Genomic DNA, 27,125 nt, shown 5'->3' with positions numbered 1-27,125 from the left:
TCATTTACATGCAACTGAAGCATGGTTTTTCGTGGCCAGTCATTCTTCTGGAAGACTGCTGTGACTTCTGCAGTGCTGCAAACTATAATAATAAATACTAAATCTAGCAGATTTTGTAACAGCCTTGCCAACTAAGAGTCTATGGTGTTCACTTTGTACATATTTGTTTGGTGGGCTGGTGGAAGGTGTCAGAGAGTGAGACAGAAAGTGCTGCGTGTATTACGTGATGTGTAACACCGTTCTATTTATAGCAAATCATAGGGCCTGTGGTGTACCACTCTTACTCAGAAGGACACACTTCAAAGGGCATTTACTATGCCTCAGGCTACTGAAGTAGTGTGACAGGCTAACTGCTCTGGAACTTTTGCACTTTCACACCATTGAACAGGTACTGTACAGATTTCTGTGAATTTAATATTAGATTTATATTATTGTTCACACCCAACAAAAATAAATGTGAACAAAAGCAGTGGATTCTGCATACTTGTTTCCCATGCAGTTTTACCAGAGAGATGAACATTTGTATTATTTTTTTTTTTTCAAAGAGTTATGTTTGATTGTATGCATGATTTACTTTGATAGTAAAAAAGATGGACTCATTAAAAAAAGATAACTTTAGTAGTAAATTGTAATGCAAAAAAAATAAAGCTTGAAATAACTGCAATTTTAGTTTATTCAATGTTATTGAGCTTTAGAGCACTTTGCTTCTGAAAAAATTGATTCAAGTATGTTGTTTCACGATTTGTGGTTGAAACATCTGTTTTTCAGAATAAGTTTAAAAATAAGTACCAAATGACACTGCTTGTGCCATTCTTATAAAGCAGGTAAAAACATCTACATTTTAGCATTTTCTCTTTTTTGTGAAATGTATTTATTTATTTTTTTGCCACACTATTTATTCATGTCATTCATTGATTAATTCTTTTTTCATTTGTAGATTCAGAATTGATCATCCATTCACGATGGACGACTTTGAATACAGTGTGCACATCTCCGACCAAGACTGGGACTGTTTTTTTCAGGAGTGTGAGAACTGTGACCTGCTCTCTCCAGTGCTCGCCAGCCGAGAGGACTCGGGTATGAGTGACATTGATGAGATGGGCTGCTTCCTTCTAAACAGGACCCCGGCCGTAGGTACAGCATCCATAGACCCTGATCCAGACCTTCAGATTGATGGCCCGCCAGACTGTGAGGCGTCACCTGTCTATAATTACCTCAGCAAGTACGGAATACGTAGTCCAGAGCAGGTTCTCTCTGGCAGTGAGGAGGACTTGCACCTTCAGACTGTCAATCTATTCTTTGAGCAGTTAAAAAGTGTCACAGAAAATCAACAGCCCTTGGAACAAAGCCACGTTATCATTCGTGGAAGTGAGAAGACAGGTCATCTGGAGGGTTTGATTGATAAGCAGGATATTCTGTCGGCAGACACAGGCCCATCTGGCCGAAATGAGGCTTATCTTAGAGGAGAAATAACTAAACATGGTGTGGCTCATACCTGGGGCGATATAGTCTCAGAAAAGTCATTAGAGATCACACCCGCTATTGCACAAGAAGGTGCATCAAAGTCTGACACAGAGCTAATCATTGGAAGGAAGCTATTGACAACACCCCTAATTACAGTACAAATGAAGCAAGAGAAACAGGGAAGATGTAGCGGTCTGAGCAAAGATCTAGAGCTCACAACTGAAACAAAGCCACCTGACAAAGAGAAGATGGTAGTGCTTAATAGGAAAGATGTGATTGACCCATATCTAGCAAGACAAAACATTGCTCATCTGGATGCTATAAGTAGCTCTGACTCGAAGGATTCACCAATCGGTCAGATCCCAGTGTCACCTTCCAGAAGAAAGCGGAGGAAGAAAAAGAGACTGAGTGTTGAACCAGTAGAACAAGGACATGAGGCTCCGATCCACTACCAGCAAAGTGAATCAGAGGAAGAGAGATTTATTCAGCGGGAAGAGATATGCAACCTTCCTGCAAATGTCTGGAAGACAGAGCAACTATCATTTCAAAGAATTAAAACACCTTCAAATGCACATAATAATACTGATCATTTACAGCTAAGAAACACATTTGACTTGGAGGCCTCAGCTGATTTTAAGTTTTCAAACAGCTTGCCAGTATCTTTTACCAGTAATATAGGCACCACACTTCCGAAGCCGGAAGTTGGACGCATAAGCTTAAATACTATTTCCAGAAGCATGCATGATACATCCCTTATAAACAATGGACAATTAAAAGCAAAGATTTGTGAGCTGTCATTATTACCCCAGATAGATAAAGTTCTGAATGCAAAAGAAAGTGGATTAAATATAACCGAATCCCTTCAATTTGATCCTGCCGTGCACTTAAAAGAGAGCAGGAATGGTATTAAAGAGACCTTATCAGCACCTCTAAGTGATAATTCTGATGAAGGATGTCAGAGGAAATCCTCATTATCTCCTAGCGTTTCCAATGCTCTTGATTTAACAGAGTCTTCTTCCTCTACTGCATCTTTTAAATTGACAGAGGACAAAGATTTATCCTGTTTAGGAAATGAGGATGACTATTCTCCATTAAAAATTGAACAAACAATTCCAAACAGTAGTAATATAGCAGCGATTTCAGCTACCGAAGAACGAAGCTTGTCTTCTGACAACATTGATAGAGCAGAATCTTCTTCAGATGGAAACGTTCCAGAAACCTTTACTTGTTCACAGAAGGCTTCTCAAGAATGGCAAGCATGTATTCATGAGAACATTTCAGAATCTCAAAGCCATTTGACTTTTGAAACCATTGAAATAAACACGTACATGCCTGTAAGTGAGACAAATTATCATGTGTCTGATAATATTAATCATGGAGCAGGTGAAGGTCTTATCAAAAGTGGAAATAAAACTAGTGAGGTAATAATTGTGAATGCCTCGTCCATAAAGCCAAGTAATTTAGATGAATCAGAAGATAAGAGAGACATTAGTGATAGTGAAGTTGCTGTATCAGCCAGGAATAGTAGTGAACAGCTTTTTTGTGAAAAGTCCATCATATCTTGTGGTCCTACAGAAGGAACGCTCACTGAAGATCCTACTCAAGATGTTTCAGAGTTGCCTCAAATTATGGCTGCTGAAATTAAGGACACTTCCTCCGGGGAGTTGAAAAGTGGAACCAAAGATCTCGAGAGTGTTTCTCTTGATGCTTCAAATCAACTTCCAAGTCCTGTGTTTGCTATCTCCTCCTTTTGGAATGAAATGGAGAAGCTAACCATCAATGACATACTGCGCCTGCGGTTGATCAGTAATGCCCAGCACCCCAGCGTTTTGACCCAGCCCGAGGATGGTAACATAGCAGACATTACAGATGCTGCAGACTCGGGATACTTTACTCAACCTGATGACTCTAAGCCAGAGCGCTTAAGTGGAGACATGTCTTACATATCTGACCTGGATGAAGACCTTGCACAGCTTCAAAACCCATTTCCTTCTAAGCAAGAAGACGAGACGAGTGAGTTTCCTAGCTCTTGTGGTCCGATGTGGGAGAACGGTCCAGATCCAGATATTGTGGGTGATGAAATGGTGCACATAAGTTCTGAAACGGCTCTTCCTGACCATCTCTACCCAGCAAATTCACAGCAGTGCTTCAGAAGAATGTGTAAGAACATGTCTGTGCAGAATCTGCAAGCTCTAGATACTCAACCAGTCAGACAAATCCTGAGAAATGCCTCGATGCATTCACTCCATTCAGAGGTAGAAGACGATTTGATGGATCCTTTTTACCATGTGAACACTTCAGGCTCAAAGATCTTTTCTGATGATGAAGAAGAAATAGAAAGCAGCGGTATAGCATTTTCTGAAATAATCCAGTATTTCTTTGGTGAGGATGAGCCTGAACGATGTGCGTCTCGTGCAGATAACATAGCCGCCTCATACCTTGATGGCACCGGCACCTCATTGCCTGAGACCTATGACCATTTTTTCTCAGAGTTTGATTCTGGAAGTTTTGTTTTTCCAATTGTGGAAGAGTCAGGTGGTGATAAAATGGTTCCCATATTTTCCTGCTCCCGCTCGGCTAACAGAAACCTTCAGTTCCCAGAGGCATATGACTATTTCTTCCCTGATTCTCCTGGGAATTCTGATGAAGATGATGAGAATGACAATGCAGCAATCAAGGTAGTGACACGGTATGACTACAAGTCTCCCAACCATGATCCTATTGACATGTACGAGCACTTCTTGTCTGAAGATGAGAGCGACTTCCTCTGGACGAACCCTCTGTCACTTAGAAAAGTTCGACGCACAGGTTTTACAGTCCCCAAAGGGAAGGCATGTTCTGGGGAACTTGTTCCTGTGAAGACATTTCCCAAAGGAATCATTCAACCTATCAATGCTATGAGCCCTGATGGAAGCCCCTTTCCAGATTCCTTGCTCCTCAAGCTGGAGAACCGTATCTTCCAGCAGCTGGCTGAACAACAGAAGAAGTGTGTGGAGATGCAGACAGTTGTTGCTGATCCAAGTAAGAACCTCTACCATGCAGTATTTTGCACATAGACACTGAAACTGCAAATTGCAAACAAACACTTTCTTGAAGGGTTATTTTTTTGTTCCCTTTAGACTTAAGTCTAAAATAAGAAAATACATTGGTTTCCCTAAATAGTTTTCATTTTAATCAGCTTTCCCCTCTTTTCTGTCAATAGCTGTTGACTAAGAGTATCTAGTCACATGTAGAGCCATGCCCGGGCTGATGGAATGGTAGTACGTGCAAATTAGTCCTGCTGGGCAAGTTCTCAAATCGGCCATGTCCCAGAATTGAAGAACATGTTTCAATTTAAAGTCCAAGTAAAAATAGAGGAAACTCCAGGAACATCAGGACACTTACCATCATCACTTCATCAGTCACTTATTATCATTTGGGATTCAGCCATAGATTATCAATTCACTGTTAAATCACTAACTGCCTACTGATATATGATTTTATAAAAAAATGTTAGAATTGAACAAATGTTTTTGTTAGCACTTATTGATATATAAGAATAAATACTTAGCAAGGAAACAATAAATTGAGCAAAAGTGTCACTAAAGAGTAAGAGTAAGACTTACAAATGCTTCAATTAAATTCTGTTCTTTGGCACTTTCTGTTCATCATAGAATTCAAAGAAAAAAATATATCACTGTTTCCACAAAAATATTAAGCAGCACAGCTGTTTTCGGCACTGATAATAATTACAAATGTTTCTAGCATCAAATCAGCACATTAGAATTATTTCTGAAGGATCATTTGACACTGTAGACTGGAATAATGGCCGCTGAAAATTCAGCTTTGCCATCACATGAATAAATTCCATTTTAAAATATATTAAAATACAAAATGGCTGTTTAAAATGGTAATAATATTTCATAATATTAATGTTTTTGCTATGTTTTTTTAAATGTTGAAATAATAGTATATATCTTTCATTTGTATTACATTTTTATTGATTTTAGGAACCCAATTAGGATTTGAATATGTTCATGTTTACAGGTATTTAGGGGTGTTTTTTTATTTTTTATTTTTTTGACCATTAAAAGATACTGTACTGTTGTTCTGATTTTGGTGCATCTTTTCTAGGGTTGGATGCTACATTCTTGCCTCTTAAACAGGCAGACATGTGCTTGGTTTGTATTGCTTTTGCCTCCTGGGTGCTAAAATCAACTGGTTCAGGAGCAGACACCTGGAAAGCTGGTATGTGTTTTTATTTTCCTGGTTAGGGTTAATAAAGTGAGTCCTTAATTTAGTCATTTGGTTACGTTTTGACAGCATTTATTTCAAATGTTATGCTTTTCAAAGAAGAAATGTGCAGACTAAGCCTTTTCCCTGGTAAAAAGCTCTCAGTCGCATCAAATTTAGCAAAATTTGGATTTATATGAAAGTTTGGTTTTGTAAATCAATTGATAGTAATCCTTAATGACGTATATCTGTATTGTTTGATTTTTTTTATTCAGCTCTCCTCGCGAACGTCAGTGCACTCTCTGCCATACGATATCTGCGCAGACACAAGAGGGAGGAGGTCTCTGGAAAAACTCCTTTGCGTCAGATAGAGCCAGCATAACTCTGTAGCACAGCACAGCCCTCAGATCTGATTTCAGTCACATCTTCCTTTTTCCATGTAATCCAAAAGGGTGATTGTGAATGTCAGACATGTGCATGCATGACTTTTTCCACCATTCTCAGTACATATTATTATGATTGACACTCTGATGTGTGTTTATTGCTGGTGAACTCAGTTGATATACAATAGAAGTTGCAAAATATCAGAAACAACTGTGACTTCAGGCCAGTGGCATTTCAATAACTTGCATAGTTTGCAATGTAGTTTGTTTATGAAATGACCAAAGCTCTTTTTCTGATTCTGAGATATTGTGGATTCACTGTTTGCAGTGAATGCTGTTGTGCGTTGTGAGGAAAGCAGCAGTATGTTGATTAATATTTGATAATGAGATGCTTATGAAGGTGTTGTGATGGAAGATGGACATGTGTGTCTAAATAAGGGTACCTGTGAAGAGATTTTAATGGAAGAGCTAATGTCTAGGCACAAATATACAGTTTATTGTGATATTATGGGGATACTGGAATTTTTGCTGGGCCAAATTATTTTTGTGTATTTATAGACCATCTAAATATTCAATCATAAGCCCATGTGATGATGTCACTTCGTCTGATTCGTTTAAATTTTAAGCATATGGTGCTCCCAGTTTTCAATATCATGTAGGATAAATAAATCTTATGTTTATTTGAAAGCATTTAAATGAGTTTAAAGTGTGTTTTGTTTATCAGTACACCTGTATGTTAATAATAATGATTATTTTGGCCACTAGAGGGCACTATGCAGCTAATCGTACTATGAGCCTGTCTAATAAGGTACGTTTTTTTTTTTTTTTTTTTTTTTACAGATTGTAAAATTAAAAATTTGTTACAATTTGGATTAACTATTTTTTTAATGGAAATAGAAACTGAGATTTGTGCTAATAGTTGTATTTACTTATTGCTTTATTGAGACATTAAATACGTATACTTCTAATTGTTACCAGCAGATGGCAACAGAAGACTGAGGTGAAGGTCTCAATAAAGACCGCGCGCTGACGATCATTATTCAAATAAATAATTTCTAGCACACTGTTGAAGGTTTAATTTCTTAACGTTTTACAGCATTTGTCACCCTCCAGCTTTACTGGATTAATTGTAGGGTTGAGCGGGGTAAGATGAACCACACACCTAAACCTACTTTTTCTCTTGACCATAGCTGGCAGAAAATATAATCTCAACAATAATGAATACACAATGTTTTTAATCTTGTCATTTCATTTGAAAGCAACATCCGTTATATTTAGTCAATTGAAACAGTTTTGACGTTGTGTAATGTTGAATATCGAGTTTAAAAAAAGAAAAAGAGAGATCTGTGGACACGTCCGTGCTATTATTTGTGGGGTAAAAGTTATATTTTTCATTTTGAAGTAAAAAGTTTTTGGGAAAGATGGACCCCCGAGAATTGGTACAGAAGGCTCAAATGGCATGTTATTACTGGTGTTTTTTTTTTTTTTTGTTTTTTTTTTTTTTTTTACTGAATACTTATTGCAATTAATGGGGTTATGTGATATTTCCATAGATGTACATTTCAGACATCTTCACTTTCTTTAAAACAAATAGGTCAAAACTGAGTGAAATCATTACATTTGCATTCATAGTGTTCCAATTAGCATATCTTTAAATAAAATATTGACAAATAAACATGTACATTTCCATTGGCCTGTATATAAGTTTTAGAATAATTTTATCTTTCAATAACTAAATTGTCAAAACAACATTTTATATAGAATAGTAGATTTGGTATTTTATATTAATGACATTTAAAAATATATATATTTAAATATTAGAATAAGAATCATATCAAAAGCCATTCATACATTCTGTAAATGTTTATTTAGGAGGCTTCTTACTGCAATAGGTAACATCTTACCCCTCTTTTAATATTTTGTGCTATAACAACTAAAATAGCAAATGTCTTTATTTATTTTCGATAATAAATCCTCCTGCACATGCTAACCTTACATCTAAATATGTTATCATTTAAAAGTATACATTTTACACTCAAAAATGTAAAAATTACCAACACATTCATAAAGTGTTTTATCACTGTTTATTTGTCACAAAAAAAAAAAAAATGTGAGAACAGTACAGACGTCTTTTCCACAGAACAAATAGATTTCTTGAACAAAAAGTAGAAGGCCATAAGGAAAGTATAAGTATAAATAAAATAAAAATAATAATAATAATCAACAATAATACAAACGTACATTTAAAACTTAAATAGAAAATAAAATTACATATTTACACTTGGTATGTATTTAAAAAAATATGCATATCCAATAGTTTGTTGGACTCACAAACTAAACTAAATGCAAAAACTCCCAAATGCTACTTTTCCTATATTCATATATACACATATGCATCAATCATTGTAATACACTTGTTTGTACCTAATTCAGCAGTCTGAAGCCATCTCCACAAAATTAAAGGGTATTACATGCAAAAGATGTCATAGAGCCATTGAATAAACAAACTGTGAATATCCAGATACTCGGGCATGTCGGCCCTCGGTGAAAACATGCCCAGTGTGCATGTGTGGCTTTGATTAGTCTGCTATGTGTGCAAGTCCAGGCGGGCATAAGCCCATTGTTCTCTTTTATGACCATCTCTGCTGTGTTGTCACAGTGCCTTGAGCTCCAACATAAGCCAGTGTCCGGTGTGGTAAAGGTCCAGGCATCGACTGAATCATCATATTATCCGGGTCACACTCCCATATGTTATCATAGTCCATTTCCTGGTCATCTGGATCCACTGGCTGAAGGTAAGAGTCATCTGTGAAAAGCAATAGACAAAAAATTAATGTCTTCCAATACTTAAAATATTTAGTTTAAATCCATGATTGTTTTTAATTATCATGCCTGGAAATCCCAGCTGTAAACTTCCCCGTTTTCAAGGATTGAAAGGTACCCTGTTCTTATGGAATGAACCTTCGAAACCCGGATTTAGTATGTAAAAATGTATTATCTGAAATCCAAATCCACATGCCAAGTTTAAGAAGTTCGTAACTGAGCCATCTAAATACTTCATGCCCTAATTTAAGATCTGACATATCGTTAGTTGTGTTCTTTTCCATAGAAGGGTTCTAAATGTCTTGCAGGATATTTTGTCTTGTCTTGCACTTGTGAGCTTTAAATCACCCTCGGCGGTAATTCTGTCCATTCGCTGGTCTTTCCTTCATGTGCCACCTGCAGTGCTGTCATTTAAAATACCCTGGGCCTGAGCCGCCTTACACACACAAACATACACACACATGCCCCTTCATCTGCACTCTTGTTTCCACTGTCATGTCCTGCCTGGGCAACCACACCCCATCAAACCCTGTGTGTGTGTGCGCGCGCGCTAGAGAAGGTCATTCTAAAACCATCCTATTCGCTGTGCCGTGAGAATCTGCTCTATGCACGTGTCACCATGCATTATTTCCTGCTTATGGTGTTGTGTTTAAACCTGACAAGTGAGAGTGTATACATGTGGCCTTATTAGACAATTAAGCTATTCATTTAAACTTTTTTTTTTTCAATCAGTTGAACCAGTCTATACTGATGATCTAGGTAAACATTTCACACGCTAAACAAAACCTGTGTCCACAAAACTGGTCGTGCAACTCGCTGTGTGTACCTTGTGTATCTATTTCTCTATCTACATCCGTGAAACATGCATAGCATCGTGCCATTGTGGTGCTGGATGTCAAAAATTCTCACCTGGTGAGTAACTGTAAGATATCTGCTGCGCCTCCATGATAGTGTGACCTGAGAAACCTCTCTGTAAAAGACAGAAGAACAGGAGATCATTTTCATAAACTGTTTTGAAGCTACCTACATGTAGAACAATATTTCTATTGTTACAAAAACAAACTTATTTCAATTAATTATCTTCTATTCATCAGAGAATCCGGAAATATTCACAGAAATATTTAAGCAGCACAGTGGTTTACAACAAGAAATGTTTCTTGAGAACTAAATTGGCATTTTAGAATGATTTCTGAAGAATCATTCAAGAAGAAAATTCAGTTTTGAATCACAGGAATGAATGTATATTTGAAATATTTTAAAATAGCAAACTGTTACTTTAAATTGTAATTGTATTATTTCACAATTTTCCTCTTTTTATAATATATTCGATAAAATAAACGCAGCCTTGGTGGGCATAAACAAAAACATTAAGAAATCTTACAGTAGTGTACATTGAAAAATACAATTAAAATGTACAGGGGGGATAAAGTAAAAAAATGTCTGGGTGATGCAACTATCCTGATATCATCAAAAAAGCCACATTTAAAAGAATAAAAGTCTTGAAATCTACTTCCATCCCATTACCTGAGAGATGAGTTTGTGTTCTGGCTGTCGTTTTGGGGTGGGCAGTAACTTCAGTTTGGAAACGGCCTGGGCACGTAGCTCTTCAGACCTCTGACTGCTGTCCAGCTCGGGCTCCAAGGCCTGGCCGTGTCTGATTTTCCGTCCCAGAGGAGGAGTGCAGAGCCGGAAGGAGGGAGGAAGGAGAGGGGCATACGACTGCTCCATGGAGCCCCGGGAAGAGTGCTGTGTAGCAGAAAATATACACTTCATGAGATTTGCACTCACTCAGAAGGGTGATTTAAGAGATAGCATTGTGAACCAAACCTGACGTACTCAGCCGATTAAAGGATTTAGACCTAAACCAGTTATTTAATCCAGGTTTGAAAACCCAACAAGTGTAAACCTGCATTCAGTGTAGAAATATTGTCTCAAATGTGAAAAAGTTAGAAGGAATCACACTTTTGTCTCATTCGGTCAGCAGCCTTTTTCATTATGCATCTGATGGTTAAATAAGTCATGTAGGCTATGGGGACTTTCCATGGCTTTAGCTCGTCAAATCAGTGCCCCTGCTTTCAGGGTGTTTGGTCACCACGGTGTCAAGTGAGAGAGCGGATCTGATATCCTGACCCACTTACCGATGCATGTGCAGTGTTCTCCTCCAGAGGATACATACTGGGGGTGCTGGGGTCGTCATAAAGGGGCGAGAGAGGTTTGCGGTGGCCGATCAATTCGGAGTGGCGGTGTGGAACTAAGAGCTGGTGTTTGACATTTGTCTGCGGTGTGCTCCAGCTGTTTGACTGAATAGAGACAGATGGAAAAATATAAGTTACACTAGTTGTTATGCATTCCATTTCCCCCAAGAGCCAAAATGCAAAACAGATGCAAATAATGCAAATGTCACCTGTCTTCAAAGTGAAAAAAACGGTTCTAAGTAGGTCATCAGATTACAGTCATGCTCTGCTAACCTTGACTAGCGGGGCCTTCTCGATGCGTTGAATGGGGCCATTGCAGTGCACCGAAGTGTACGGCGTGTTGTAAACCGGTGACATGAGCCCCTCTGAAGCGAGATAGGATGTCTGTGGAGGGGAGGAGTAGTGGAGTGAAACCGGACGGTGGTCAGGGGTCGGTCGGACGCGAGAGGAGAAGCTGCTGCTCCTGCTGCCCAGGTGAGCTGAGTACTGTGTGTCTGAAGAGTTCGGCCTGCTGGAAATGAACTGTACCAACACACACAACACAGAAACAGATTAACTGGACTGTATTCACATTCAAATGTACTCAGTTTAATAACTTTCTACTATACAATCAATTTCAGTTGATTGAAAAGTTCTAGTCGTACATTTTTTTTCTGTTTGAGTCAAAAAAAAATTGCTTTAAAAACATAAAATGTGCTGTGTATCACAGCTCATGTTGACTAAGAAGAGTTAAAATGTTGTAGCACCGTATCATATTGTGGTTGAACATCAACCCCTGCTTCTATTAAGTCTTCTATTAAAGTTATTTTAAAGAGTTTTTAAGAGTTTGAATAACAAGAATAAAGAAAGTTTGATGTATACTTTTGTAGGATACTTGGTAAATAGTGTTAAGTGATAATCCACAAGAGTCTTGTAGGTGGTAACACGATGGAAACTGATTGCACACATGTTAATTATTAACAGCCCATCTGGAACACTGCTGATCTTGTTCACAACCACATGTGCTGCTCCTCCAAAATAAACATGAATGTCATTCTTATGAATAATGCCCCATATTTTAAATCTGTAGATAACCACTGGCTAACCCAATTTCATTCTAAATATGAAATCAAACCCATTCCGGATGGGCAAATATGTTCACAGCTTGATGTTAATGGGTTTGGGTTGTTGAGATAGACACTTACACAGAGAGGCTCAGCATAACCAGGAGAAATAGGGTTGTCGTCGGCACTGGGCAGCTTGAGCTCATGGGATCTGCGTTTGTCCTGGGACTGCCTTAGCGGGTCGGTCGCTCCATGGCTGCTGCTGCTCCACCTGTCAAACTCTGGAGCCTGAGAGTAATGGAGGAGAAAGTGAATATCTCACAGCATTTAGACGCGGTATCTTAGATATTCAACACCATGTCCAATATGGAAGTGATCGCTCACCTGTTTCTGTGTTGGGGTGTAAATGATGTCATAGACAGGGGCAGGAGGTCTGAGAATGGGGACGTCAGCACTTTTGAAATACTGGATCCAGTCATTGAACTCGCTCTTGTCCAGACAGGAGACGATGATGGGATTTATCAACTTCCCTAATGACAAAACCCACAAGAGTTAGAGTCACATGTGCCTCTGTGCAGAAACGTCACAGCATGATAGGAAACCAGTCAGAGTTTACACTCATCTTTATGGCACATATCAGATCTTTGCCAAGAACTAAAACATCCGGCAGCTGAAGTTTGACTTGTTAACTCACCCTCAACCATAAATGTGTTGGGCTTGATGTCCTGGCAGGGAGTTGTAACTGTGATCATGTTGAGAGGAAGTTTGCCCTGCAATCGCAAATACATTCAAGATTATTTTCCTCACTTGATTATGTAATGTTAAAGCTGTATTCATTTGTGCAGATGAAATTATTTTGAGATACCTTGTAAAAGAGGCCATCACTCTCTTCTGACAGAATTATGAGATAGTTGGGATACAACACCAGCAGACGGTCATACTGCTCCTGCAGCCAGAGGAATTGAATCACATTCATTATCACTCATATAGGCCTACAGTACAGTAAAATAAGCAAGAAGCTAATATTGAGTAACTTGCTTTAGTCACTTTATTGCAGTTACTTTATTTGTTTTTGGTCCACCAACAAACAATTTCCAAATAAGTAGCAGAGCTGGTGTGGGTATGTAAGCAAGTTTGTGTCCCCTAACTATTCAGAATCTTTGAACAAATCGATTGCAAGACTATTATTAAAGACTATTATTATAAAGACTACTATTAGATTAAAAGACTAACTCATTAACTTGCTTCCTTCGTAAGTGAATCAGTGTGTGTGAACAAATAGTTTGAGTGAATGATTCAGTATCTCACGGATAGCAATGGGAGAAATACATTTTTTTGAAACTCTGAATCAAAATGTTTTTTTTTTTTCATTTGAAGCGCTGAAAAAATCCAGGCTGGCATTCCCTGCTGGTCAAAACGGTGTAAATGCAACGAGCTCAACCTTTTACAAACCAATTACAACTGCTGTTATGAAAGTGCAGTCTATTAAATGTAATCTACAAATCATTAAATATCATTAAACTGGCCTGGTTACTTGGCTAATTAGACAAATTAAAAACACTTTTCCTTTTCTTAATCATATCCACATTCATGGAAATTCAGTTAAACTGAAAGAGTATTATTTAACTAACAGAGGTCAAATTAAAATCATATAGACCCTATAGTTTACCAGTAATAGCCCTTTAGCTGAACCATCAGAATTGTAACATTTTTAAAACAGTATGATTCGAAACAAAAGATTCATAAAGGCTTCGAAGAATTGTTTTGAAAGCACCAATTATCTGGAGCACAACTTATCTGGAACGCCAAATACGGAAAAAGCGTAGTGAAACAAAGTGCTATTGGAGCGGAATATCTAAGAAGCTGACCATCATTTTGCATTGTGTGAAGCACAGATTTCCCAGAGGTCTTGCTCCGACCCAGAGTGTGTGTTTTAACTCAGGGTGTGTTCAGAGACAGCTGTTGGGTGAGTCAAGTCAAGTGTGTGAGGCAAGCAACTGGTTTACACACCCTTTTTCACAAGCAGATCTTCTCTGCTCTCACAGTACACTTAAGAAGGACTATCAGTTGCGCACTCTCCGGGAAAGTTTTAGATATTTGGCCACAAGGACACCGGATATTGGGTTACACTACAGTCCCCATCAACTGTCATGCTTTGTGTTTGTATGCTGTCAGTTCAAGGAGACTTGCAGAAACAAGGCAGACTCTGACTAATGAGGGTAGTGTGAAAGTGGCCATGCCAAAACAGACCCTAAGTGTAAACTGAGCTTGCTTTGCACCTCTTAAGAAAGCATGGGGGTGAATTTAGACCCTCCTCATGCTAAGACCAAACAATTAATTCAAAGGCTTTTCAGAGTTTATGTCATTCTCGGTCGTGTAATACCAATGCACAAGTGAACTTCACTGTAACTGCATTTCCTTATATTTTGAGTAATAGATGACATTTCAATTTTGCTGTATAATGTTTACTATTGTTTTATGCCATTATATTTATGCATATATATTTTTTCCCATTTTTTTTTTAGGTTGTGTAGATAATCAAACCAAAACAAAGGGTGAGATGATGAGAACATCCTGGAGAGCTCTTACCTGACAAGGCACGTGTTGCAGCCTGACTTTCGTGACGTAAGTCATGGTCCCTAGACTCTCTCGCTGCGAGCCCTCCCACTCATAAATAGGCTCTTTACTGATGGAGTTCCTCAACTCCTCCTTTTCCACTTTGGTCTCTTCTGAGCACTGCACATTTGGAGGCAATATTGGGTTTTAAATCCATGTTCAAAAGTAAAAACTGGTATGACGTGTCTTATAATATGGGAAAGATAAGGGAGTGTCATCGGCATTGGGGATTTCAAAGAAATCCATTGCTTCTCGATAGCTAGTCCCTGCCAAATATGGGATGCGGATGTTTGGCTCAGTGAGCTCACTTGTTGCAATAGCATGTGTCAGAACAGGAAAGAAAACATGTCTTTTATAAAATCCAGCTAAGGTGACCACAAAAGAAACCACTCCCTTATGAAATCCCAGAGGACAATGGCCAATATTAGTCACTCTGACCTGAATTAACACCTTTTTTTATTACGTTCATTGTCTTATACTTCAATCTGGCAGCTAGCTAATACAGGTAATTCTGATTAAAGGTAGATTTTTTTTCAGTACCTTAATTCTTGTGTAAGTCTCTGGTAAGATAGCACTGCCACCATTGGCCTCGATTTGTTCTTTCAAAAGCCCAAACCAGTTGTTCATCTCCTCTTCTGTCGAGCAGTACACGATGATTGGATTTAAGCTGACCCCTACAAAGGCCAAAGACAAGGGGTCAGAGGTTAGGTCAGATGACTGTGACCAGTGACCATCTGGATCTCTTTAAACCCTGCAACAGGTTGCTAAATATTTTAGTGAATTTCTTGTTTTTAAGTATAGATGCATTCATCTAGATACTGTTGCTCTGTTTCATGTCACTGTTGACACTTCTGACCCTGAGAGCAAATAATCTGTTTCAAGAACTCTTAACATTTCGACATGCCATGCATTTGCAGTAAACCAGTTGTCCCTTCTTGAAAACAGCTATTCTGAAAGTATGCATCAAACCTGGAATCTACCTTTTATCAGACCCACATTCCAGCCATTATCAGCGTAGATATCAGCCACTCTGACCTGCCCTGTACAGTCATTTCCAGTTAGGTGTGATGTTTTTTTTTTTCAGAGACACGTGTTCATGTGCAGGACATTTTTTCCCCCCAGAATACATATTTAGTCAGGACTGGAAATGCTGCTGTGTGCCTCATAGATTCCCAAATCTCACTCCCGGCATTAATCTAAAACATCATCTTTCCAATCTAAAATACAGTAGTGAGTCCAACTGATATAATGTTGTGGCCAATAAGTAGATGTATTCTCTTATTTGGAGAGTGGGACTTAACATCACTTAACGGTTAAGCTTTAATTATGTTTCATTCAATCACGGCCACATTGACTCATCTTCCGAGAACATTAAGCATAGTTTAAGCATTTTGTGGATTGCTCAGTGTGACAAAGCAATAAAGTCAGTCATTTCTTATGTGGTAAATTCTCATAAAAAATTTATAAGCAAACTTGTGTGTTCAGGTCCAGTGCTCTGGAATGTGGGGTATTTTAACTGTGAAGGAGAGGTGAGGAGGGAAAGGGCCCTCGTAGCTTCACAGCTGAGCGAGTTCAGGCGCACCTGTCGTATAACAAGGGGGGTCTTGAGGACAGTTTATCTCTCTTCTGACTAGTGGCAAATGGAGGAGGGTTTACTTTGTGTTAGTGCTTTTGAACCTCTGGAATGTCCGAACATGGGAAGTGGTTTTGAGCCTACATAGTGTGGCTTTACAATGCAAGCCTCATCCGTCATTTGTTTTCTGGTTAGTCACAAATTCCACTCTTAAATATATCACTGGGAATAACAGGGGTTGGAATTAAAAAAAAAAGACCTCCAAAATGTAAGAAATAAAATCTCAGAAAAACACATAAATTTTTATTTTCTGCAATTAAATCTCCCCATCACTTTATCTTTTTGTTTCATGCCTACCTTTTCCTGTTTGTTCAACCCTAGATTATCAAGCACACTCACCGTTTATCTGGAATGTAAATTCCTGCAGTTCACCAAAGCTGTTCCTATTCTGCACCTTGCAAATTGTGAGCTCTTTGAGAGGAAGTGTTCCCTGTATAACAAAAATAAACCATAGTGAGTTTAATTAATCTGACTCTATAGTGAATTAAATAAACATTTTTATATAGAGAGCCATTAGAAAATCTACATTGGAAATATGGGATTCAAAATTTATATATTTATTTAGTTTTTAATACACACACAAAAAAAAAAAACTTAATATTGTTACTGTACTGTAGATGCCTGTCACTTTGACACATTCAGTATTGCACAATCCTCTTTACCGTCGCCTCCCAGTGACTCAGGTTAATGAATACAGACATAATAACAAAGGTAACAACAGATAGAGCACATTTTATGATTGAAGACAACTTAGTGTGGCACTTTTGGCATGGAGAGGTGACACATTTTGCATCATCATAAAGCATAGAATATCTGTAATTTCCGTCTCCGTTACTGAATGACTCAAACGACAGTTCATGCCTAAGGCAGTGACACAAGCATGGACATATGGAGCTCCTTTATATTTCGGCCTGTGGAATGCATTGTTTATTGTGTAACAAAATGAGTAGAGTAGGTGCATCTTTTACCTGGTATGTGAGTCCAGTTGTGTTGTTTGAGACAAAATGAAGATGGGTTTGGAACAGGTCCAGATAGCAGTCATGCACATCCTAAAAGAACAGACACATTCCATCAGCTCAGCATCGACACAATCAGGGGATCATTCTGGGTAATGCTGCTTTATAGGTTTGAATTCAACAACAATGCGGATTAAAAGATTTCACTCTCCCATAGTCTGAATAGCAAGATTTTCAAAGGTCATGTTGAAGGCAAACTCTAAACAAGATGCAACATTTCACCCAGACAACTTTATTATAATATTATAATAATAGACAGGGCATTAATATGTGGCATCTTGTTCACAATCCCATGAATGAATGGTTAAATACTCCTGTGTAAATCAAGTCTCAGCGAATACTTTCTAAGAAGTGTTTGTTTGCATTAAAGACTAGTTTAAAGCAGCTGACGTTGATTTATCCCAGACAGCTCATTTCCTTTCATCTGATCTAGGTCTTTACCACATGTTACAGAATATGCCATTATCACAAATACTGTTAGGTAACATTTCCTTTCAACTGTAATGTCACAGCTGTACAGTATGTTCCCCTTTAACCTCACCCTGTGTTGGGTTATTTTACTTCCCTCACCTTCACACTGTTTTTTCCCCAGTATGACTACATGTTATCAAACCAAAGAGATTCCCACGCTTCAGAGCCAATGTGTAATTTATCAGTGGTTTGATCAGTGTGCTCTGCCCCGGGCAAACTCTGAGCCATTTCACAACACCTCACATCTATGCCTGTTCTGACACGGCCTTAACTCCCCAAACTGAGTTGCATCAATTAATCAGCAAATGCACGTACGTCATTCCCACAGTGCTTCGTACAACCACCATGTGACATCTTGTATCTTCCATCTGCTTGTTATGCATTACCTCATAAAGAATGAGTAAGTGACTGTCACGGCTGCTTAGACCACCTTAATCATCAATTAAAAGTCTGTTTTGAAAGTTTTATTGAATGATTATTCTTGACGACTGCGTGTTTGTTTTGGAGTTTGATTGGATTCGAGTTTTAGATGCGAGTTGGTGTGTCTTACCTGGCAGTGCAGGAAACGGAAGCGGACTTTGGAGCTGTGGATCATTCTGCCATAGTTCTTGACGTTGATGCTGCTCTTTTTCCATCCACTAGCTGGGTCGTAGGGGAACGGAGGGTCCCATTTGATGTTCTCGATCGCCTCAAGATCTTTGGGTGACATTTCCTATGTCAACACAGTGTTAAAAGTTAGCTCCATTTCTCAATAACATCTCATTAGCAAAAGTGTACTTCTTAAATGTCAAAGCCTAGCTAATAGGGAACGTTTTAAAAACTTTGTCTAAATTTGATTAGCCTTTTTTTAAAAGTTTTTATACATTCAAAGCTTCCAATTTTGTTTTCAGGTAACATTCTACAAACATTTGTTACATTTTGTTTAACGTAAGTATAACAAAATAAAACGTTCTTAAATGTAAAAAAAAAATTGAAGTTTTGACTTTTGGATGCAATATTTTCATAAATTAAGCAAACGTTTTAGAACTTAGACTTGTTTTCTGGTAATATTCTGCTAATGTTTTCTGAAATGTTAGTATAACAAAATAAAACCTTTTTTTAAAACACAACAAGAAAATGACGTTTTGAAGCTTCGCAACTTTGGAAAATGTAAGAACATTTTTGTAATTTAAGAAAAATCTAGATAGAACATCATCTGGTAACATTCTGCTAACATTTCCAAAGTGTTAGCACAACCAAGGAAAACATTTCTCAAAAAATGCAAACGTGATGTTTTGAACATTCTCTGAACTTTTCATGATTTTACTGAGAAGGTTAGAAAATCATTCGCTGGAAGGTTCCTCACCTTTCTTGGTGTTACGGTGCAGAGAATGTTGATGATGCTGTTGGACTTCTCCTGACCCTCCTGTGGGTACTTTTTCCGGAACAAACGGCTGCTGCTCAGAAAACAGTGCATAAAACAGACCCTAGTTAGTCAAATATAGGGTTGTGAAATAAGAAAAAAATGGATCAACCCCACACAGGGGTTATCTTGACTCAGGATGATCAGTTAATCAAGCTGAGTCAGGGTCAGTCTGTCTGTGAAGACTCTGGTGCTCAGTGTCCCACATGAAAGATTGCATCACTATTACACATGTCCATTCTTCCTTAGCTTGCACTAGTCAACATATCAGTTTTACATCTCTGTCTGCACCACTAAAAGAGAAAAAAACAATAAAGCTTGTGTTACAAACCACAATGCCCCACTCATGAAATGTCTTTTGTTACCCTTGACTCCCATTTATAACCATTAGCGTCAGATCTATATAATCAAGTCCTTCCTGCCCAACAAATGGCTAAGGAAGTCAAAGTCAGCGAGGAGATCATGCTCAGAGAGACATCCTCAGTGACTCCCATGTTTTTCTTCTCTCTCTTTGTCAACCTGTCTCTGCTTTGAATGCAATCAGCATAACAACACTGGGCTCATTCATGCAGACAATAATGGGGAGTATCAGTGATTTACTAAGGCTCAGTGATGAACGTGTTTGGCATCCGGAGAATTCATCCGGGAGAAGAATGCAGGTTGTAGACAGTCTGTTACACAGAACATGCTTGTAAAAGTGATGAAAGTTTGACAGTGACAACTTTACGTAATGATTTCCAGCAGACCACCCTTTGTTTTCATTAAAAATGCAACCATTAAGTGGACTTACTTTAAATCTGATAGGGGTCCTCCTGTGTTTTAAAGGGTCCAGGGTCCCACTACACTGAACTCTGATCTGATATGTTCACATTAAAAATACAAATACTTTTTTTTATGGTCTCGAACTCTGAACACTAACTGAACCCAGTAACTTACATTCAGAGCACATGCAAACCAGACACAGTCTATTTTACTGACAGGTAGTCAAAAGAGTTGTCCAAATTGGGCAGCAGTAAATTACACAGATCGCTGTCACTAGCAGTGCAAACACAATAGGATAACTTTCTGCGCATAATAAACCCATTTCTCTCATAAAACCACGAAACCTGAGAAATCGTTCCTTCCCTGAAGTCTGCACTGGAAACAGAAATATATCTAACTGTATTACACAAGTGAATTCTGTCAGCAGATGAATGGATCAGTCAGTGTGAAGTGAGATCCTGACACTGAGCTAATGAGATTTACAGAAAGCATCATTGCACCGCTAAATTCAAATCACTAACCCATGTTCATCATTTTTCAATGAGTATTTTTTGCCTTGTTTTCCATTCAAACGTCATCATATATTACTAAACGTTTTAAGCAGCAAAAGGTTAAAAGCAATTTTTTCCCCCACTAGCAATTTTTCCTTCTTTTATATATATAAAAAAATATCTAAAATGTAAATAATATTTTAAGTTAATTAAAATAATCATGATAATAACAATAATAATAAATATTTGTAATAATAAAATAATAAATATATTTAAAATGCTAGTGGGGTGAGGAGAAAAAAAAAATGTTTGGAAGCAAATCTTATAAACGAATATCTTATACACTTTAAAATAAAATGTCTTTGTTGTTTTTGTAAATAAAATATTAAATAGAATAAATACTTTTACAGGTTTTTTTTCCGGTTTAAAATGTCATGTTTAATTAAATGCGTTATATGCAGTTTGTGCGTATTTGTGAAGTTTATCAGACAATAGTTTCTACAATTGTTTTAAATGTACACAAATTTGCTTCACAAGTAAATGTCCCTGGTTTTAATGATGATTAGAAAATTCTACTGTATAGATGTTTGAGCTAATATAGTTATTTATTTTCCAAACTACCGGTATTTCAATCCAATCCATCCTCAATACATTTCATGACATCCCTCTTGTTTGCATGACGTCTTCATACTTTTGAAGCTTGATTCTTTTAAGGTAGTTTCTCTGGTTCTTACCTGTTCCTGCGTATGAAGCTCTTGCTGGAGAACCTGAAGTTGTGTTGGGGGACGCATGACATACTACTCCCCATGTTGCTCCTGGGACAGTGTGTGTATCTCCTCGATGAGAGAGAGAGCGCTGGTGTATCTGCCGCAAGATCAATATCGTGTAGTGATCCCTGTTGTAATCCAACCTCCCTGGAGTGAGTGAGTGTGTCTGTTCACCGGAGAGACGAGACTGATACTGAGGCAGCAGACAGGCGAGAGAGGAGTGTAGGAGAGAGGGAGTGTGTCAGTGGGTGGAGATAAAGTGAGGTGTGTGTGGGCAGGGGGGGAGGAGGGAGACGAAGACGGGGGACCAGAGCAATGAAGTTCACACCTTCTGCGTGAGATCTCTTCTCTAAATAAAGACTAAATGGCAAAGGGGAACGTGTAGTTTTTCACACCTTATAGTGGGCAAATGGCACTGATTCGAATGTTTGTACACTCTGATGAAAGAGTATTCAAATCTGAATGGAGCCTGCTGGTGTCACTTATCACAGTGGACACTGCAAACATGTCTGGACGAAGCCATGCTCTGAATACTACAGCCTGATTATATTATTCACTAAAATAACTAATATTTTTAAGATGTCTGGAGATCTGTGTAATGAAAAAGTTCGAGAACACTTGAAAATCACTTAATGTCCACAATTTTCTAGTATTTTTTGTTTATTATTGATATTTTGTATTACCCTTGCTGTCAGTATTACTGTTCTCTTGAGTGTTGAGTGTTTTCTGGTATGTTGTTGTGTGTGTGTGTGTGTGTGTGTGTGTGTTTTATTACCATTCCTGCCAGTATTTTATTTTGTTAATTATATTTTATATTTTCGTATAATAATAATAATAATAATAATAATAATAATAATAATAATAATAATATAATTTATTATTTTTTGTTTTGTTTATTATTAATATGATTTCAATGCTATTACTTTATTTAGGTTTTATTTAAATGTATTACATTATGTTTAAGTATGTATTATATGTACAAAATAAAAGTTTTTGTTTGCATAATATATGTGTGTTCTGTGTATATTTATGTATATATAAATACACACACATATATATTTTGAAAATATTTACATGTATTTACATGTCTATATTTATATTCATATTCATATAATTTATATTAGAAATAAATATATTTAATACATATGCATAATGTATTTGTATATACATAATAATTATACAAAGCACATATATGTATATTACGTAAACAAAAACTTTTATTTATTAAACGAGAGCAAATAATTGTACACCACGAGTTTTTATATTTTATTACCTGAACAAACACAAAGCTTCCACAGAGCTTTTACACTCGTCTGTATTTGCTGTGAACATGGCACTCGTGATTATATGGTCTCTGCGTGTTTGCAAATGTGTCAGATATGATCTAATCAAATTAAAAGTGCAACACTCCCCGTATGCAATCAAGGAAGCACAGGTGAATAATCCCATCCTGGTCAGGGTTTGGATCCCTGATATCTTCCAGCTGTCAGACATGCAGATTGCCTCAAGAATATTACATTATATCAAATGTAATTACAAGTTCTAGCCTCCCTCTTTGTATGTCTTAATGATGATTGGCTGTTGTATGAGGGATTCTTTAAATGGTTCTTCTAATGACGTGTAAATGTATTTGTACGCAAACTCCGTGTATGCATTTCAGCTCTTGCCATTTATGATTTCATTCCCACAGCATATTTTCAAACAAACCCTCAGAAATCAAATTTTAGAGGTTATTGTTCTAGTGTGGGCGGTTGCTGATTCAAACCAGCTGGAAATGTGAGTGAGGCCACGCCGGAGGCACTAAACTGACACATTCCAGCTCAAGCGTTTCTCAATTCACTATATTAAACAGCTACAGCATGTTCATACCCTTATGAGATGCTATGCCATTGTTTATAGCTTACTGAGAAGTTCCATGGTTCAGACTAATAATAGCTGAATTTCGGAGTAATAAAAAACTAATCATAAAAAGTATTGCACAAAACTTGAGGATAGTGTTCCTCTGTTTTATTAACTCTTTCATAGAGCTGTCATGGAAAAACAGAGATGATGTATCATTCCCCCGTTGTGCGTCTGAACACTGAAGATCTACGCTGTGAGTCATGAGGTGCTCACTCTGTATCAAGCTCGGAGTCTCCTAAAGGAAATTACAATGTAAGAAATAACAGGGAAACATCTGACATAGTCTGGGAAAATCTCACTTCCAGTCATATGGGTTTCTGTCTGCTCATCTGAGTTTCAGTTGCTTTTTGGAATACGGGTCAGATGTAAGGGAAGGGTTGGATCCAGGATTTTCAACCCTTACAAATCCCTCTGTTCTGACTCACAGTCAACTCAGAGACCTCCTGTATTTATAAGATCTTACACTAAAAATAATTTTCATTCATAAAATTAACAAACATGATTACCTTTTATTTTGCTTAATATTTAATTAGCACATTTACAAATATATATATATATATATATATATATATATATATATATATATATATTATTTGACATTTTATTAGTATTCATTTAATTAGTCCTTTAAATTATATTTTTAGTTGTTCTTTCTTTGTTTTTTTCACATTATTTGTCGGGGTCAGTGAGCATTTTTTTTTAAAGAAATTAATACTTATATTCAGCAAGATTTTTTTTTATGTTGTTACCATAAATACCAAAAATAAATAAATACATAAATACAAAAATATTAAACAGCACACCTGCTCTCAACACTGATAAATAAAAATACATATTATTAATATAGCATTTTAGAATGATTTCTGAAGGATAATGTTTCAAAAATAAAAAGTTTTAAGTTATTTTAAATTGTAAAAATATCTAACAGTATAACCTTTTACTGTATTTTTGTTTCAATAAATTCAGACTTTTCGAAAACATCTAAAAGGGAGATTTAAACATTTTTTTAAAGCCCTCAAACCTTTCACAAAATAAGCTGCTTTTGGATTTTAGTACTCATAAGTTTTCTTATTTTTATGGCATTATAAGGTTCAATAGTAGTTGTATACTACGATGAACAACAATAATTATGATAATATACCTAAATGATTTGTTTACACTAATGTTTTGTATGTACTGTAATCATTGTCCAGTAACAACAGCATATTACCGTGAATTCATATAATCCATAAAAACAGAAGGTTTACATTAGGCCCGTGTTTTTGAAAGTTGTCACAAAGGAGAAAAGACGGATGTGGAAGGAAGTGGAAAACCAAGCCAAACACAACAGTGTATCTGACTGCCCACAACATTTTATGAGCTTTTCTTCCGATCTTATTCAAAACAATCAGTGCTTCCTCATCTGAAAGAGATTTTCTGTTTTGGATCCTATGGGGTTAAATGCTTAGACTGTGTGTGGATTATATCTCCAAACAAATGGAGGGAAAACACGAAATTCTCAGTCACCATTTACTTATGATTCATATCCCTAATATTCATTTTGACCACACTATGACCTGCGTATTACACGCCTAATAATATGACATTATCTATTACATAAATTCAACTTTTTCGAATAAAGTTGTTTTCAAATAAGTTTACAGGAAAAATGATCTCAAATATGGTGATAAGACAGACTTTAGTTCACAGTGTACTATCAAAGTCATGAATCCTTCAGACAAACATCTCACACACAAGTATCAGAGCTGTGCATTGAGCAAGGCTATCTGCACGAGCCCATCTGGGAAGTCCCTCTGTAATGTTTTTTCAGACTCTCTGGGTGCACTAGAGGTGCTAACATCACACCTCTGGCTGTTTTCAATGTGTGCAAGAGAGAACCACGGGTGTCAGAGCTCTCACAGTACAAAAAAAACGGGTGTAAGAGTTGGAATAAACAAGGCTTTGAATGGCCACATCAAACAGGTTTTTATTCTTTATTGACAGATTTCAGTGGAGAAAAAGGAGAAAGTACTGTTGAACTCGAAACCAAATCCTTCCTTGTTCCCTGGAATACCTGCAGGTGCTGAATCAGTTTTGGAAGGATTGCTCAATATCCAACAACGTTTGTCTTTAAATATATTGTCATAATTCTAGGGAAGACAAGGTAGTACTTTTATATAACGGTTTGGGGCGGGGGGGGGGGGGTGATTTTTCAGCAGGGACACATTGCATTACATTGCTCAAAAGTAACAGTAAAGACATTCATTTTAGAACAGATTATTTTGTACTTTCTGTTTATCAAAGAATCCTGAAAACCAATCAGTTATGATAAACCTGTCATTTATGATATTTTGAAAAAATAAAATATATTTTTTCAAGCAGCACAGTTGTTTTATTTGTAACTTTCTTTTACCAAATCAGCATATTAGATTGATTTGTGGATGATCATGTGAATAATAATAAAAAAAAAAGCTTTAAAATTTAATTTAACAATAATACTGTTATTCTGTATTTTGAATCAAATAAAAAGAAACACCTGGTGAGAATAAGAGATTTTCAAAAAAATAAACATAACATTTCACATCATAAATGAATATAAAATCTGTAATAATTATTATACTTGAACTCACCATGTATTTAAAATAAATAACTCGTTTTAAAAAAATGTTTAAAAAAACGTAATTTATTCCTTTGATGGCAAAGCTGTATCTTTAACAGCCTTTACTCCAGCCTTTAGTTTAGTGTCACATGATCCTTCAAACATTATTCTAATATGCAGGATTTGCTGCTAAAATAACATTCCTTAACATTATCAGTGCTGAAAAGAACTTAAAATGTTTGTGGAAACCATGATACTTGTACTTGTGGAAACCATGATACTGCTGCTTTTTTCAGGATTCTTTGATCAATAGAAAGCTCTAAAAAAACAGCATTTATTGATCAATTTAATGCATGATTGCAATGTATGAATATGAATTTCACAGGGCAAAAAAACAACCTTACCCCTAACTTTTGAATGCTAATGAAAATTAAAAAGTAAGAATTCTTATATAGTTTGTATCTAATGTGATAGAAAAAGCTAGCAGAGGTTGTTTTACGGTGACTGGGGAGCCGCTGGACAGACACTGGGGCCGTGTTAGCGTCTCCTCTGCTGTACAGCTATGCCTGTAGCTGTTTTTCCAGGCTGTAAACTCATCATGGTCCCTCATATCAGTGCGCTCCAGGGCTCGGGACATGCGCAGTGGCTTGCGACAGAGCCCCCAGCCCCCTGCCTTCATTAACAGAGCTGCCTAACAACAGACGGCTACGAGGGGAATACACAAACACAGATGCTAAAATAACAGAGGACAATACTGCAGTCCTGAAATGAATCTCCTCCACATACATCATATCAGATGAACTGCCCAAATGTGTCTGTACGTGTGTGTAAGTGTACAGCACAGGTGTTCGTGCCGTGAAGCTGAGGTCACGGTGGGTAAAGTGAGAGTGCTCAGCTGTTTGCTTACATCAGTCAGACAGCAAAACTCGAATGGGCTCAACTTTGGATGGTCTTGCTCTTAATCCAAAAAGCATTTTGTTTATTAAAGGGACTGATCACCTAGTAATTCAGTTCTGTCATTATTTACTCACCCTCTTGTCATCTTTATGATGTTTAAGCTAAAAAGGAGATGTTTAGCAGAATGTCCACGCTGCTCTTTTCCATACAGTGGAAGTGGATGGCGAGCAGACATTAAGCTAAATTAATCTTCTACATACAACATACAATGCATTCCTGAAACCTTTTGAGAACAATCTTGCTTGACAACTTTGGTTGCCCTTCACTTTCTTTGAAAGCAGCTTGAATATTTTGGTATGAATTCTTTTACTTTCTACTGAAGTAAGTCATTCAGGTTTTATAACACGTGAGGTGAGTAAACAATGACAGAATTGTATTATTTTAACTCTTTGTGCCATTTTAAACTTGCA

General features: G+C 37.1%; 2 protein-coding genes across 2 annotated transcripts; one reads left to right on the top strand and one right to left on the bottom strand.

Annotated features, from left to right (window-relative positions):
* Window positions 1-297: 297 nt before the first annotated feature.
* perm1 (PPARGC1 and ESRR induced regulator, muscle 1) lies at window positions 298-6,871 on the top strand. The gene is made up of 4 exons (XM_052593919.1): window positions 298-388; window positions 938-4,485; window positions 5,578-5,691; window positions 5,952-6,871. The coding sequence occupies exons 2-4, from the start codon at window positions 963-965 to the stop codon at window positions 6,056-6,058; spliced, it is 3,744 nt and encodes a 1,247-aa protein (XP_052449879.1). The 5' UTR covers window positions 298-388; window positions 938-962; the 3' UTR covers window positions 6,059-6,871.
* Window positions 6,872-7,907: 1,036 nt separating this feature from the next.
* On the bottom strand, window positions 7,908-21,490 carry LOC128011469 (pleckstrin homology domain-containing family N member 1). The gene is made up of 16 exons (XM_052593925.1): window positions 21,246-21,490; window positions 19,202-19,292; window positions 18,407-18,568; window positions 17,338-17,418; window positions 16,709-16,799; window positions 15,277-15,410; window positions 14,710-14,856; window positions 12,986-13,066; window positions 12,815-12,890; window positions 12,505-12,650; window positions 12,262-12,408; window positions 11,351-11,599; window positions 11,021-11,182; window positions 10,407-10,628; window positions 9,792-9,852; window positions 7,908-8,865 (listed from the first exon to the last, which is right to left on the bottom strand). Exons 1-16 carry the CDS (start codon window positions 21,317-21,319, stop codon window positions 8,690-8,692), a joined length of 2,100 nt encoding a protein of 699 aa, XP_052449885.1. The 5' UTR covers window positions 21,320-21,490; the 3' UTR covers window positions 7,908-8,689.
* Between the last annotated feature and the right edge of the window lie 5,635 nt (window positions 21,491-27,125).

Source organism: Carassius gibelio, chromosome B23, assembly GCF_023724105.1.
Source record: "Carassius gibelio isolate Cgi1373 ecotype wild population from Czech Republic chromosome B23, carGib1.2-hapl.c, whole genome shotgun sequence".
NCBI lineage: Eukaryota > Metazoa > Chordata > Actinopteri > Cypriniformes > Cyprinidae > Carassius > Carassius gibelio.
Note: the sequence above shows the minus strand (reverse complement) of the source record. Positions and strands in the feature narration are given on the sequence as shown.

Bases quoted from the DNA above. Each gene is read 5' to 3' on its own strand.
- perm1 (XM_052593919.1), top strand. From the start codon at position 963: ATGGACGACTTTGAATACAGTGTGCACATCTCCGACCAAGACTGGGAC. The intron at 4,486-5,577 runs GTAAGAACCTCT...CATCTTTTCTAG, and splicing joins GACAGTTGTTGCTGATCCAA to GGTTGGATGCTACATTCTTG. The intron at 5,692-5,951 runs GTATGTGTTTTT...TTTTTTATTCAG, and splicing joins AGCAGACACCTGGAAAGCTG to CTCTCCTCGCGAACGTCAGT.
- LOC128011469 (XM_052593925.1), bottom strand. From the start codon at position 21,319: ATGGGGAGTAGTATGTCATGCGTCCCCCAACACAACTTCAGGTTCTCC. The intron at 15,411-16,708 runs GTGAGTGTGCTT...TGGCCTTTGTAG, and splicing joins ATTTACATTCCAGATAAACG to GGGTCAGCTTAAATCCAATC. The intron at 13,067-14,709 runs GTAAGAGCTCTC...CTCTGGCTGCAG, and splicing joins TGCAACACGTGCCTTGTCAG to GAGCAGTATGACCGTCTGCT.